The following is a 12,003-nucleotide window of genomic DNA, read 5'->3' as shown; positions in this document are numbered from 1 at the left end:
AGACGTACCAAGGTGCATATGTTGGTGTCGTATATAAGAGAAAAGTCAGCATGCATAAACAACGGAACATGTGGGTGTGCTGCTTATTTATACCTTACTCAACGGTTATATATCTGGTAAAACTATATATATATATATATATATATATATATATATATATATCACGGCAAATTTTGAAAATATTTGTGTATCCTGTTCTTTGTGTTCATCTAGATCGAGTATATGTGTTGTGGTGCGATCCTAACAAATACAACGCCAAGTCGATCGACGGGTTTTGCTCGTCCGAGATGCGTGATTAATTTTCTCTCTCATAAATCATAATTTTGAAGCTATTTTCTTCTCCTCTATTTTTTTTAGTTGGGAGAGTTTGATACTTCACTTTCATTGATTACAACAACACAATTTCTTCACCTAATTTCATTTCAATTAGTTCTAAATTTTGACTTCTCTTTCCCTTTCTCTCTCTCTCTCCTCAAAATAACTTATCTTATAATGTTGGACAAAATTTTTTATACTCTATTTCATAAACGTCACATCATTTTAAAATTCGATCATCATTTGCTCGTAAGCTTGTCATCCAAGAATTTGTTCGATGATGCAAATGAGATAGGTAATTGTTCGGGGAGAATAACTTGTAGCCTTCTCGACTTGAATCATAGAATTGTACGTAAATTTTGGTACCATTCTCGACCAGCTTCTATCCATTTGAAGAGCCTTAGCTCATATCATTTACAAGAGTTTGATCTATCGTTAATTATCATAATCTAATAAGAAATTCGATCTGTATAAGTAGTAGTTCAACTGTCTTATATAAATAATATAAAAATGTTAAATTTGTTATAGTTGAAACGTTTTTTTTAAAAGAAAATCACCCTAAATCATGTCATGTCGATCTTTCATACAGATTTTGAGTGATTTTCTTCATCGTTTCTATTTAAATGCCTCGACTCAACCTTTCCTCTCGCTTAGTTTAACGATTAGAGCCCTACACCGAGAGGATTGGTCCTTGGAAGAGTTGCATCGTTGCCGTCTGGGTCCAAATCGCTTTCCTATTCTCTAATAATTTATTGTCATCTTGTTGAGATTTATGTTCTAAAGTCTCGTAATTAATTATTTAATTTTGAATAATAATTTTATGTATAATTTAATGTTATCCATTTAAAATTTTAATCTTATTAGTATAATCTTCAAGCAACAACGTACAAGGTGCACAGTGGATACATGAGGTTGGATGCTTTATGTTGGTAACACTATTGATACGGATTCAATTTATAATTCTTATAAATGATTTGATCGAAATCGTTCATGTAGAGACATATGAGTGAGAGTATACTATACAGTGAATTTATATGTCTTGATCACGAAGTATTTAATCTCTCCTTATAAATTCGTTAATCAAAAAGACTAATATTTCACACGATAATCATAAGTAACTCAGTTATGAACTTCTGCCGGTAAGGACTTATCTTTTAATTTTCCTAGGTGAGAATGACTTTTGTAGCCGATTCAATACGCCTATTATTTTAGGGACTTACCAAATAGGAAGCTGAAAACATAATTTTACGAGATGCAGTTCGCTCCTGTAGAAGATTAGTTAGTAACGATTTCAAGACTTAAAAAATGGGTTCTCACCCACTCACTAGCTCGAGAAAGACGTAGTTTATGGTTGGATCATAAATAAATCATTGACACAAAAGGTATACTATGTAATTACAAGAGTAAAATAAACTTTTGATCCAGATGTATTTACGAACAACTCGTTAAGAATTAACTTGATTACATCACTGAACATAACTTGCCTTCCTCTCCTAAGACTGTCCTCTAAGTTTATAGTAGAGTTAGTTATACTTAATGAAAATTAATTAATTAATTAATTTTGTATCATTGGAGCTACTGAATTTATAGTAGGAAAGTCATAAGCCTTTAAAAGAAAAATTTTAAATTAAATTAATATTTAATATATTAGATATTTAAATCAAGTGGATAAAGTAGTTTAATTTCAACCGTTTAAATTACTATTTAATATATTAAACATTAAAGAGAATATATATATATAAAATTGTATTTGACGAATTAAAATAATTATTGTACATTAATATTTAATATATTAGATATTTAAATCAAGTGAATATCGTCTAAATTACTATTTAATATATTAAACATTAAAGAGAATATATATATATATATATATATAATTGTATTTGATAAATTAAAATAATTATTGTATATTAATATTTAGTTTATCGATTATAGATTTTAAATAATATTTTTATGAGATATTTGTTGTTTAAGGTATGTTGATCTATTAACTGGAAGAATATGATAAATATGACGGAAGAGAATTTCTTAAAAAAAAAAAATTGAAATTTAGTCCCTATAATTTGATAAAATGACGATCTTAACCCGCTATAATGATTATTTATGAACTTTTATGGAAATATAAGAATGGAATTTTAACATTTAAAATTACAATAATTAAATTCTAACTTTGGTAGGGACTATTGATTAAATTTGTAAATTAAATGCATTTGGACAAGCGTGTAACACACGCGCTAATGTGAAAAGGTGAAAAAAAAAATGGTGCAATTTTGACTAAAATAAATCGGATTTCAATTTGGTTTGGCCGCTGAACCCTTTCCCCACCTTACATAATTCTTTACCCATTTTGCCCTTATGAAAAAATTAATTAATTAAATATTTTATTTAATTACAAAAAAATAATAATAAGTTAAATTAGAAATTTATTTAATTTATAATTTGAAATTAACTTCAATTTATTTCATATTTTGGTTTGATATCATAATTTAGTTTTTATAGTTTAATTAAGTGGTTGATAATGAGGGTGCTGAATGTATATAAAATCTCATTTATTAAAAGAAAAAAAAAACGGAATTTTAAACTCAAAATTTAGGGTTTGTAAGTTGGGTCGGGTCGAGTTATGACATTTTTTAGACCCAACTTAATTGTTGGGGTTGTAAGCTTTTTCAACCTGAATAACCCTTATTAAATAATGAACCCAACTCAATTCAAAATTTGGTGTGTTGAATGATGCACCGTCTCCCTCGGTCGCATCATGACATTTTTCTATATTGGTCTTTGAATTAGCGCCTCTTGAGGGTTGCTGCTTTGCTTGTCTCGACGTGAAGGTCACAACCTACTCTCTTTATAGTATAATTGTGACACTTTGCTTGAAACAATTTCACGTTTGGTGACCTATTGAGAATTTTCTAAAGAAACATGTGAGTGAGAATAAAGCATACTGAAAGGCTCAGTGTTGATCGGTGGGATAGTTCTCGCTCTTACAAATTGTTTGGAACAATGGATTTCCTGAGAATTTTCTTAGAAGGTATGTAAGTGAAGACAATGTATGCTAAAAGAATTTTATGTTGAGCGGTGGGATAGTGTTCACTCTTACTAAGCTGCTTAAAATAATTCTATGTCAGGTAACTTTTTGAGGATTTACAAGCTGCTTGAAAATAATTCTAGTTGGGTGACCTCTCGAGCACTTATAAGCTGTTTGAACATAATTCTATGGTGGGTGACCTCTCGAGAACTTACCAGCGACTTGAAAATAGTTTTATGTTAGGTGACCTCCCGATGACTAGCAAGCTGCTTGAAAATAATTCTATGTACGGTGACCTCCCGAGAATTTTCTTAGGAAGCAAGGGAAGATAAAATATACTGAAAGAGCTAGTGGCGGTTCATGGCGTGGACAGTCCTTACTTCTTTATTATTATTATTATTATTATTATTATTATTTGGTCTAATAGTCCCATTTTATTGAAGTCCACGTGGAGAATCTGAAATCCAATATAAGCATAACGGAAGCGAGTTCCGGATAAAACATAGAGCGCGTGTGTCACAATCCCCAAGAAAGGTGTCTGTAATCTGTATCGTTTTTAACTCCGAGTGCTTCCTTTTGTATGGTCTCAAACTCAGATGGCTGCTTCTCTCCAGATAGGAATCGGCCCCTCCGTTTCCTCCCACCACATCTCCGCCATGGCCGCCCTCTCCAATGCTCTTCCTCCGCCTCCTCATCGCCTCATCCTCCTCCGCTCTCCTTCCTCTCGTCGCCGCTCCTCCTTCCGCTCTCCTCCTTCTCGTCCTCTTCTTCGCCCTCGCGCCTCTTCCGATGACATCTCCACCTCTCCAGGTCCCCTCCATTTTTGCTCCTCTCTGTCTCTATCTCCATCTCTGTTAATGTATGTATTTATGCCGTGTTTTTAAGTGTGTAACTGTGTTTTCATCTGTTGAATTGGATGTGTGGCTGTGTTTAGGGGTCCAGCTGAAGGTTTGTGCGGCTTCTCTAGACTTTTCGTTGTTTTGAGGAAATTCGAGATTGGAACTTGATTTTGATGTTGATGTTTCCTATGTGAAATCCTACGATTTTTCTTGCGTTTTGGATATATAATCAATGCGCATGTTTTTATTAGCGTAGTCTTTGAACTTTTATCTTTTGGAGGTTGTGCGTTTTTGTAAAGTCCGCTGCAGTAAAGTTTGTGATCTGAATATCTCGTCTTCATTTTCTGTCATTTTGATGAGAATCGAGTTACAGCTTGTCCTAGTACTCAGAATATGACGTTGAAACAATGAGAATTTTAATTCATCAAGTGTAAATTGTTAATTTATGAATTTAAAAAGTTTTTTTTCATTTTTTTGTTTTCACAAAATTTTCAAGAAATATCCATTGACATCAACATTTTATTGATATTTCTAACGAAATTTTTATAAAATTGAGACCTCGACATTTTAAATCTTGTAAAGTTTTTTAGTACTTTAATTTTGATGTTTAATTTTTCTGATGTGAAATCCATGGTCTCCATTTTCCATGTGACTACGATTTTTCTTACTTTTTCTAGTTTTCTAATGTTCGGAAATATAATCATTAAGCATGTTTTCTTTCTTAAGTGGGATCCTTGATAATAATAACTCACAAGGGCCGGATCATTTCACTATGGCGTTTTATCAAGATAACTTTGAATGTGAGGGAGGACTTATGAAATGTTTGCAGTGAGTTTAACCAGGGATGAATTATAGACACTGCTATGAATGAGATTTATGTTTGTCTGATCCCAAAAAAAGAAAAGCTTTGGAAGTCGAATACTATAGAGAGAGACTCAGGAAAGTGCTCCCAAGTACTAATTTGAACGGCCAAAGAGCTTTTACTGTGGGTAGGCAAATTGTAGAATAAGTTTTGATTGCAAGTGAAGCCATTGAGGATTATAGAGTGAGGAAGAAAGAAGGGGCGATTATGAATGTAGATTTTGAGAAACACGTGGGCTGGGGCTTCCCGGATAGAGTTTTGTGCGAAAAAAGTTTTTGGTTTAAATGAAGAGCATGGAGTTAGAATTGTGTTTGGTCAGCTAACGTCACCATATTGGTCAGTGGAAAACCAAGGGGGAAAATATTTGCAGAGAGTCTTAGACAAGGTGATCTTATTTCGCCCTTTCTGTTTCATCTGGTGTTGGACGTTCTTAGCAGATTAGTGTATGCTGGTGTGGAGAAAGGTGTGGTGGAGGGCTTTCTGGTCGGTTATGATGGAGTTCAGTTGTTGCGTCATCAATTTGCTGACGACACTCTCTTTTTCTATTATGAAAAGGAGAACTCCTTTAGGAATCTTAATGAATTTTTGTTTTTCTTTCAACCTATATTGGGTTTAAGAATAAATCGTTGGAAAAACACCATTCTTGAAGTAAGTGTGAGCCTGCAAAGTTAAGCTATTGGGCCTCTTTGGTGGGTGCGAAGTTAGTCAGTTTTCTGTTGCTTATCGGTCTTTATCTCGGTGATAATCTAAGATCTATGTGTTTTTGGATTTTGGTGGTGGAGAAAATTCAGTAAAGGTTGTTGTGGAAAAAAGGTTTTTTTCTACCAAAAGGGAAGATTGGCCTTAATTCAGTTGGTGTTGAGTGGAATCCTGTTATACTTCCTTTCCTTATTTAACATCTCCGTAATATCAAGTGTTGTTTGATGTTTGAGGAGGTGCTCTTCAACCCTTCTTTCCATTACAGAGAAAGGATTCTTTTGCAGCCTTGCTTTTTTGCCATGTTGTGGGGTGTTTGGTTTGAGAGGAACTTTAGAATTTTTTGTGGGGTGGATTTTTTTTTTTTGGATTTGATTAGGATTAATTCCTTTTTTATGAGTATTTTTAAATAAATATTTTTGTAATTATCAGCTTAGCCTTGTTCTTTTGGACTAGGACTCCTTTTTGAAATTGGGCATGAGGGTGTTTGTTTTCTTGGGCTTGTTTTTTGTATGCCATTGTATATTTTTTCATCAATCTCAATGAAAGCTTGGTTTCTTATAAAAAAAATAAATAAAAGTAGAAACGTGATTCTTTACATGATTTTGAACTGATAATAGGCATTTCTCCCTTTGCACCTCATGATCAATAAGTCCTCTTGTTCCTTGGACAATATCTAGGCTGATGTAAGTAATGTAGTTGGATAAGTTCTTTCCAAGCGCAGTTGTTCTAGAAATAATTGTTCTCATTTATTTTATTTATCCCAACGTTTCTAGTCGAGGTGCACACAAGCTAACTTTGATACTCACAGATGTCAAGGTTATTTCACTCATCCCAACATTTCATTTAGCTTTCCTCTTCATAGTTGTAATGTAGACATTGTGGTTGTAATTTATTTGGTTGACATATAAACTTAATGACCACATATGATGTTGCAATTCTATATACTTTTTTGGTTGACATTGTTCTACTTTGCAAGGTTTTCTTCTATCGTTTTGCATGATATAGTTACCTTCATGGAAAGAAAAAAAAAAAAATTGGTTTCTAATATGTGGAAATGCTAGGAATTAGTTTTTATTTATTTACATTTATATGTGTAAGAAGTTGCAATTTTGATGTGTATTTGCCATAAGATAATGAGAATGATCATGTGTTCTTTATAACAGGAGTTGAGAATCTGGTAATCATAGGTTCTGGTCCTGCTGGACATACTGCAGCCATATATGCAGCTCGGGCAAATTTAAAACCTGTAGTGTTTGAGGGTTTCCAAGCAGGTGGTGTTCCCGGAGGACAGTTAATGACTACTACAGAAGTGGAGAATTTTCCTGGGTTTCCTGATGGAATTACTGGTCCAGATCTGATGGATAGGTAAAGTAATATGAAGTATGGGAAATTCTTTGGTTCTTCTTGCTTTCTACACAATGGAAGAGACATTTAGTACGGATCTATGGGAAGAGATTTTATTGGTTATAATCTTGGTATTATATTGGACAGGATGCGGAAGCAAGCTGAGCGATGGGGAGCTGAATTATTTCAGGAAGATGTGGAGTCTATTGATTTGAAGAATAGACCATTTACTGTACAAAGTAGTGAACGCAAGGTAATGGATTATTTTCTATCGAAATGTATGAATAAACTCTGGATTCTTGACTTCCTCTTCAAGAGTTTTTATGTTTATGTAGAATCATCAGTTCATACTGTGCTAGTACTTTTCCCGAACATTTTTGTTTTGTTACCTAAGAATCAAAGAATAATTTGAACTTCAGCCTTTTCCCTGTTTTGATGCATTTCATTAATTATTTCATGTTTATGCCTATAAGCAATTCAGTTAATCCGTGTTGGTGTTTAAAAAATACACGTTGCTTCTTTTCTTCCTGATTTTCTTCTTTGGCTTTTCCTCCTCAAACGTTCCAGGTTAAGTGCCATAGTATAATATATGCAACGGGAGCGACAGCAAGACGACTTAGGTTACCTCGTGAAGATGAATTTTGGAGTAGGGGAATTAGTGCTTGCGCAATTTGTGATGGAGCATCACCCTTGTTTAAAGGGCAAGTACTTGCTGTTGTTGGAGGAGGTGATACAGCAACAGAGGAAGCCTTGTACCTGACTAAATATGCTCGTCATGTTCATTTACTTGTGCGCAAGGATCAACTCAGGGCTTCTAAAGCAATGCAAGATAGGTATGCATTCAATATTTTGGCAATGAATCATTTTATTTTGTAGTAGTTGGTTATATATCTTGTAAATACCATGTACTTTTAGGGTAAGAATGTCTTATCTTTCGACCTTTGCTGTGTGTCTGTTTTTTTAAATAGGAATATAATAACGTGTTTCTGGGAAGAGAAACCTTTCGTTTGGAAACTATTATGGGGTTTCCTGCTATCTACTTTATGCTGGTGAATTGTAGTGACTGCTGACTTTAAAGTTTAAACTATCCAAATTGGCTTTCCAACTTCTATGGCCTGTGTCGTGTTATATCCTTTTAATAAATATTTGTTGTCTTAAAAATTTAGGTATGAATTACAAGTTTAGTTTTTCAACTCTCAAAATGTGTTTATTTAGTCTCTAAAATTTTTAAAAAATTTAATAGCTTTTTGAACTTTTTGTGTCTTATTAACCCTTGACCTATTTTAAAATTTCAAATTTTCTTAAATTCATGGATATATTAGGCACAAAATTTAAAATTTAAGGTCCGGACAAAACTTCAATGTCTAACTAATAGATTGGTTAATTTTTTAAAAATTTAATATGACACGAACTTGTTAAACACAAAATTAAAAGGAAGGACCTATTAGGTAGTTTTAGAGCTCAATGATCTATTAGATGCAAAATTGTCTATTGTCTGTACTTTTAGTTTAATCAAAATTCAAAAGCAAGGTTATTCCTATTTGGAGGACGACATCATTTTTTTTTTTTGAAAGGAAAGGAAACAAAACTTTTCATTAATTCTAAATACAAGCTCTACAAAGGAGAAATAGCAAAAAAAAAAGAATTAAAAAAGAGGTAATAAATAATGTAACCCAATACAAAACAGAATGATCAAGTAAAAATGAAAACTTCCCAATTGAAGCAAATATCTTGAAGAGAAAATGCTTGAAAATGGTTGGATAGAGAACAACAACGGGATATTTTAAGCTTGGCCGTCTCAAAACATGCCATCTTTCCTTATTTTAAAAAATCCTCAGATTCTGCTCCCATCGAAGTTTGGGGATAACAGCTATAGAAGCATTGACCCACAAAAGATAAGGTCTAGAAGGAAGGCAAGGCACGGAGAGTAGGTGAGTAGAATTGAATGGATCTTCAGTTGTAATACTTCCGAGGAATTCAAACAACTATTATAATCCATATTAGAATATTAATCCTCTTAGGACATTTGGATTTCCATAATGGAATAAAGTAGACAATGACGTGTTTGTTAGTTGCAGAACTAGTTTGTATTCTTTTCTTTTATTTCTTCTTTATGTTCATTTGGCGATATTGAAACAATCTATCATGTGCATTAGAATAGGTGACTTTTTGAGTTATGGGAAATCCTACAGTACGGCCTATTAAGTGATTGGATATGCGAGAAGAAGGAAATCAAAACTTCAATTTACCAACCTAGTGTAGAGCCTTTTGAGAATAGTGAAAGACTTGAAAACTCGGTAGGCTGGATAAATTTTAGAGTGTCTTTAAAACGTAATTTTTCATTCCTCTTCACAGTTGTATAACAGTAATTTCCTGCTTTTCTAGGCTCATTGTTCTATATAAATTATGCTCGTAATAGTCTCGCCTTGTACCTGGCTCTACAGCCTTTTGTACTGACTCCCAACTGTCTCTAGGTTTACTAATAAACAATTTGTATGTGAGTTTTCAACTCCCTGAATGTTTGTTTAACAGGTTGATTATCACGAATGTTTCAGAGTGTTCAACTGTCCAAATGTTACCTTGCACTTTAACACGGAAGCTGTGGACATTGTTAGCAATACAAAAGGGCAAATGTCTGGCATTTTAGTTCGAAAAGTTGATTCTGGGGAAGAATCAGTGCTTGAGGCAAAGGGTTTATTTTATGGAATAGGTCATTCACCAAACAGCCAGTTATTGAAAGGCCAGGTTGAGCTTGATAGCTCTGGGTATGTGTTAGTGCAAGATGGTACTGCGAAAACTTCTGTCGAAGGTGTATTTGCCGCTGGAGATGTGCAGGTATTTTCCTTCTGAAAGTGTATTCTTGATTGTTGCTATTGCTCATACCAGTGCAGGTTCTTTAAGACTCTTGTTTGCATCAGAATTGTCTCCCGAGGCACATTATATGGGTATTTTCATGTTTATTTCAGTCCAAACAGATGTAGCCTACCAAGCATGATAATCAAAGTAAAAGTTCAATTTATTTTGAATATTCATTGAAAAATGAAAGGAAACAAGAAAGGTTGATAATTAATTTAACCTTTTCATAAAATAGAATTAATTCTTTTCAGTTTTGAGATCCACATATAACTCTTGCTTTCATAAACTATGTGAGACTTGTCATTCTATATCTGATTAATTCATCATTTCTGCAATTAAAGCAATATGGCTTATGACATAGTCTTTTAGGAGAATGAATGTGCCACTTTTCTTATGTTTCCAGGGTAACTCGTAACTTCTCCAGGTAGTAGATTTTCATGCTCTCGGAAAATATTAGTTTTAGGATCTTTCCATTTTAATGTATTAGGGTGTGCATCCACTTCTGATGTTTGAAAATCAACTAAATCAAGGAACTATGTCGGCAAATTGACCATGTCCACATGGTGTGATCATGATGTGACATAGAGGCACAAAAACTGTTCTCTAGTCAAATTCATTATCTAATTTCTATCAATCTTCTTTTCTTGGAGAAATGAGATTGACATTATTTGTATCATCTTTTGATTTTGTTTCTATGTAATTTTTCAGGATCATGAATGGAGGCAAGCTATTACAGCTGCTGGATCTGGATGCATTGCTGCTTTATCAGTTGAGCGCTATCTTGTGAGCGAGAATCTTCTTATTGAGTTCCACCAGGTATTGAAACCCTATTGAAGTTGGTTGGTTGACTGATTTTTTCTCTTTTGGAGTAAGAATTACTGAGTTGTGTTGAAGAGACTTAGGATTTTTTTTTTTTTTTTTGATTTAAAGTCGAACCTCGGTTTTTTTTGGCATTTTCAACCATAATATTTGTTTGTTGAGCTTTGAGTGACTTAACATGTGACAAAGTCCTGTTCTTGTTTTTGTGTATATTGAGCAACTCATTTTGTGCTGCAGGTTTACCACAAGTAGTGTATTGACCCTAAAGTAATCCTTTATGTATTTGCTTTTGCAGCCCCAAACTGAAGAGGTTAAGAAGGAACCGACAGACCGGGATGTTCAAGAAGGTTTTGATATCACACTTACAAAGCATAAAGGCCAGGTATGTATTGTTCTCATTATGTTTCAAATTTTGTGATATATCATTTTATCTTCTACAGTTGAGGCTTTCAAAATGTTATTTGTCATTAACAAATTTTTTTTTTTTAATATCTTCTACATTTCTGTTCCACAGTATGCTCTTCGGAAACTCTACCATGAAAGCCCCAGGCTTATATGTGTACTATATACGTCACCAACGTGTGGCCCATGTAGGACTCTGAAGCCAATTCTCAGCAAGGTAGAAAATGTTAAGTTGTTCATTGGCTTGACTGTAGGATCAATCCATTCAGCTTGCATTATTATTTCAGTGACTGTTACAGAATATGTGTAATTTGTTCATTTTTGTGTTTTAGGATCCAATCCAAATACATAAATTTTCCGGTTGTCATGGATATGATCATCTACATAATTTCACCATTTCACGTTCTTAAGATAATCGATAATCGTTTACTGCTAAATGTTGTAGGATCATGCGATTGTTACATGAGATTGGTAATGGTGGGCGTAAGGGAACCTGAGTACATTTAGATTTCAGATAAGAGAGAGAGAGAGAGAGAGAGAGAGAGAGAGAGAGAGAGACATTGTTGATCTTGCTTTCTAAGAATGCTAAGCTTAGTTTGTTTCCACGAAGTTATATTAAAAATTTTGAGATTACATATGAGAAGCTTGTGGTTGTAGGTAAAAATCTTCCCATAAAGTTGAAGAAACTTGGTTTATAAATCTTCTTCATTGAGCAGTGTCACGGCAATGTTGGTTAGCGTGGTTTTAAAATTTTGAAAAATGGACAATGATTGTGATAGGATAATTTTGGTTGGTTTTTCTTTAATATTTCTTAGTATTTTTTTTTTTTTTTTTTTTTT

General features: G+C 33.5%; 2 protein-coding genes across 3 annotated transcripts in view; both read left to right on the top strand.

Annotated features, from left to right (window-relative positions):
- The window catches only part of LOC111435475 (ABC transporter A family member 1), a 75,226-nt gene extending 70,443 nt beyond the window's left edge, over positions 1-4,783 (top strand). Inside the window, exon 41 of the transcript XR_002709077.1 lies at positions 4,773-4,783. The gene's annotated coding sequence lies outside the window, so the exon portion shown is untranslated. The remainder of the gene's footprint in view (positions 1-4,772) is intronic.
- LOC111435476 (NADPH-dependent thioredoxin reductase 3) overlaps positions 3,912-12,003 on the top strand; it is a 10,437-nt gene continuing 2,345 nt past the window's right edge. For both annotated transcript variants that reach the window (XR_002709078.1, XM_023072856.1), the window contains exons 1-8: positions 3,912-4,153; positions 6,907-7,108; positions 7,235-7,340; positions 7,655-7,920; positions 9,643-9,922; positions 10,652-10,759; positions 11,058-11,144; positions 11,277-11,381. Coding sequence is in view for 1 of the 2 variants with exons in the window: in XM_023072856.1 (XP_022928624.1) it covers positions 3,940-4,153; positions 6,907-7,108; positions 7,235-7,340; positions 7,655-7,920; positions 9,643-9,922; positions 10,652-10,759; positions 11,058-11,144; positions 11,277-11,381 (1,368 nt within the window). In the remaining variant the exon portion in view is untranslated. The remainder of the gene's footprint in view (positions 4,154-6,906; positions 7,109-7,234; positions 7,341-7,654; positions 7,921-9,642; positions 9,923-10,651; positions 10,760-11,057; positions 11,145-11,276; positions 11,382-12,003) is intronic.

The sequence above is a fragment of the Cucurbita moschata genome, unplaced genomic scaffold, assembly GCF_002738365.1.
Source record: "Cucurbita moschata cultivar Rifu unplaced genomic scaffold, Cmos_1.0 Cmo_Scf00049, whole genome shotgun sequence".
NCBI classification, from domain to species: domain Eukaryota; kingdom Viridiplantae; phylum Streptophyta; class Magnoliopsida; order Cucurbitales; family Cucurbitaceae; genus Cucurbita; species Cucurbita moschata.
This window is presented reverse-complemented; position numbering and strand designations above follow the sequence as displayed.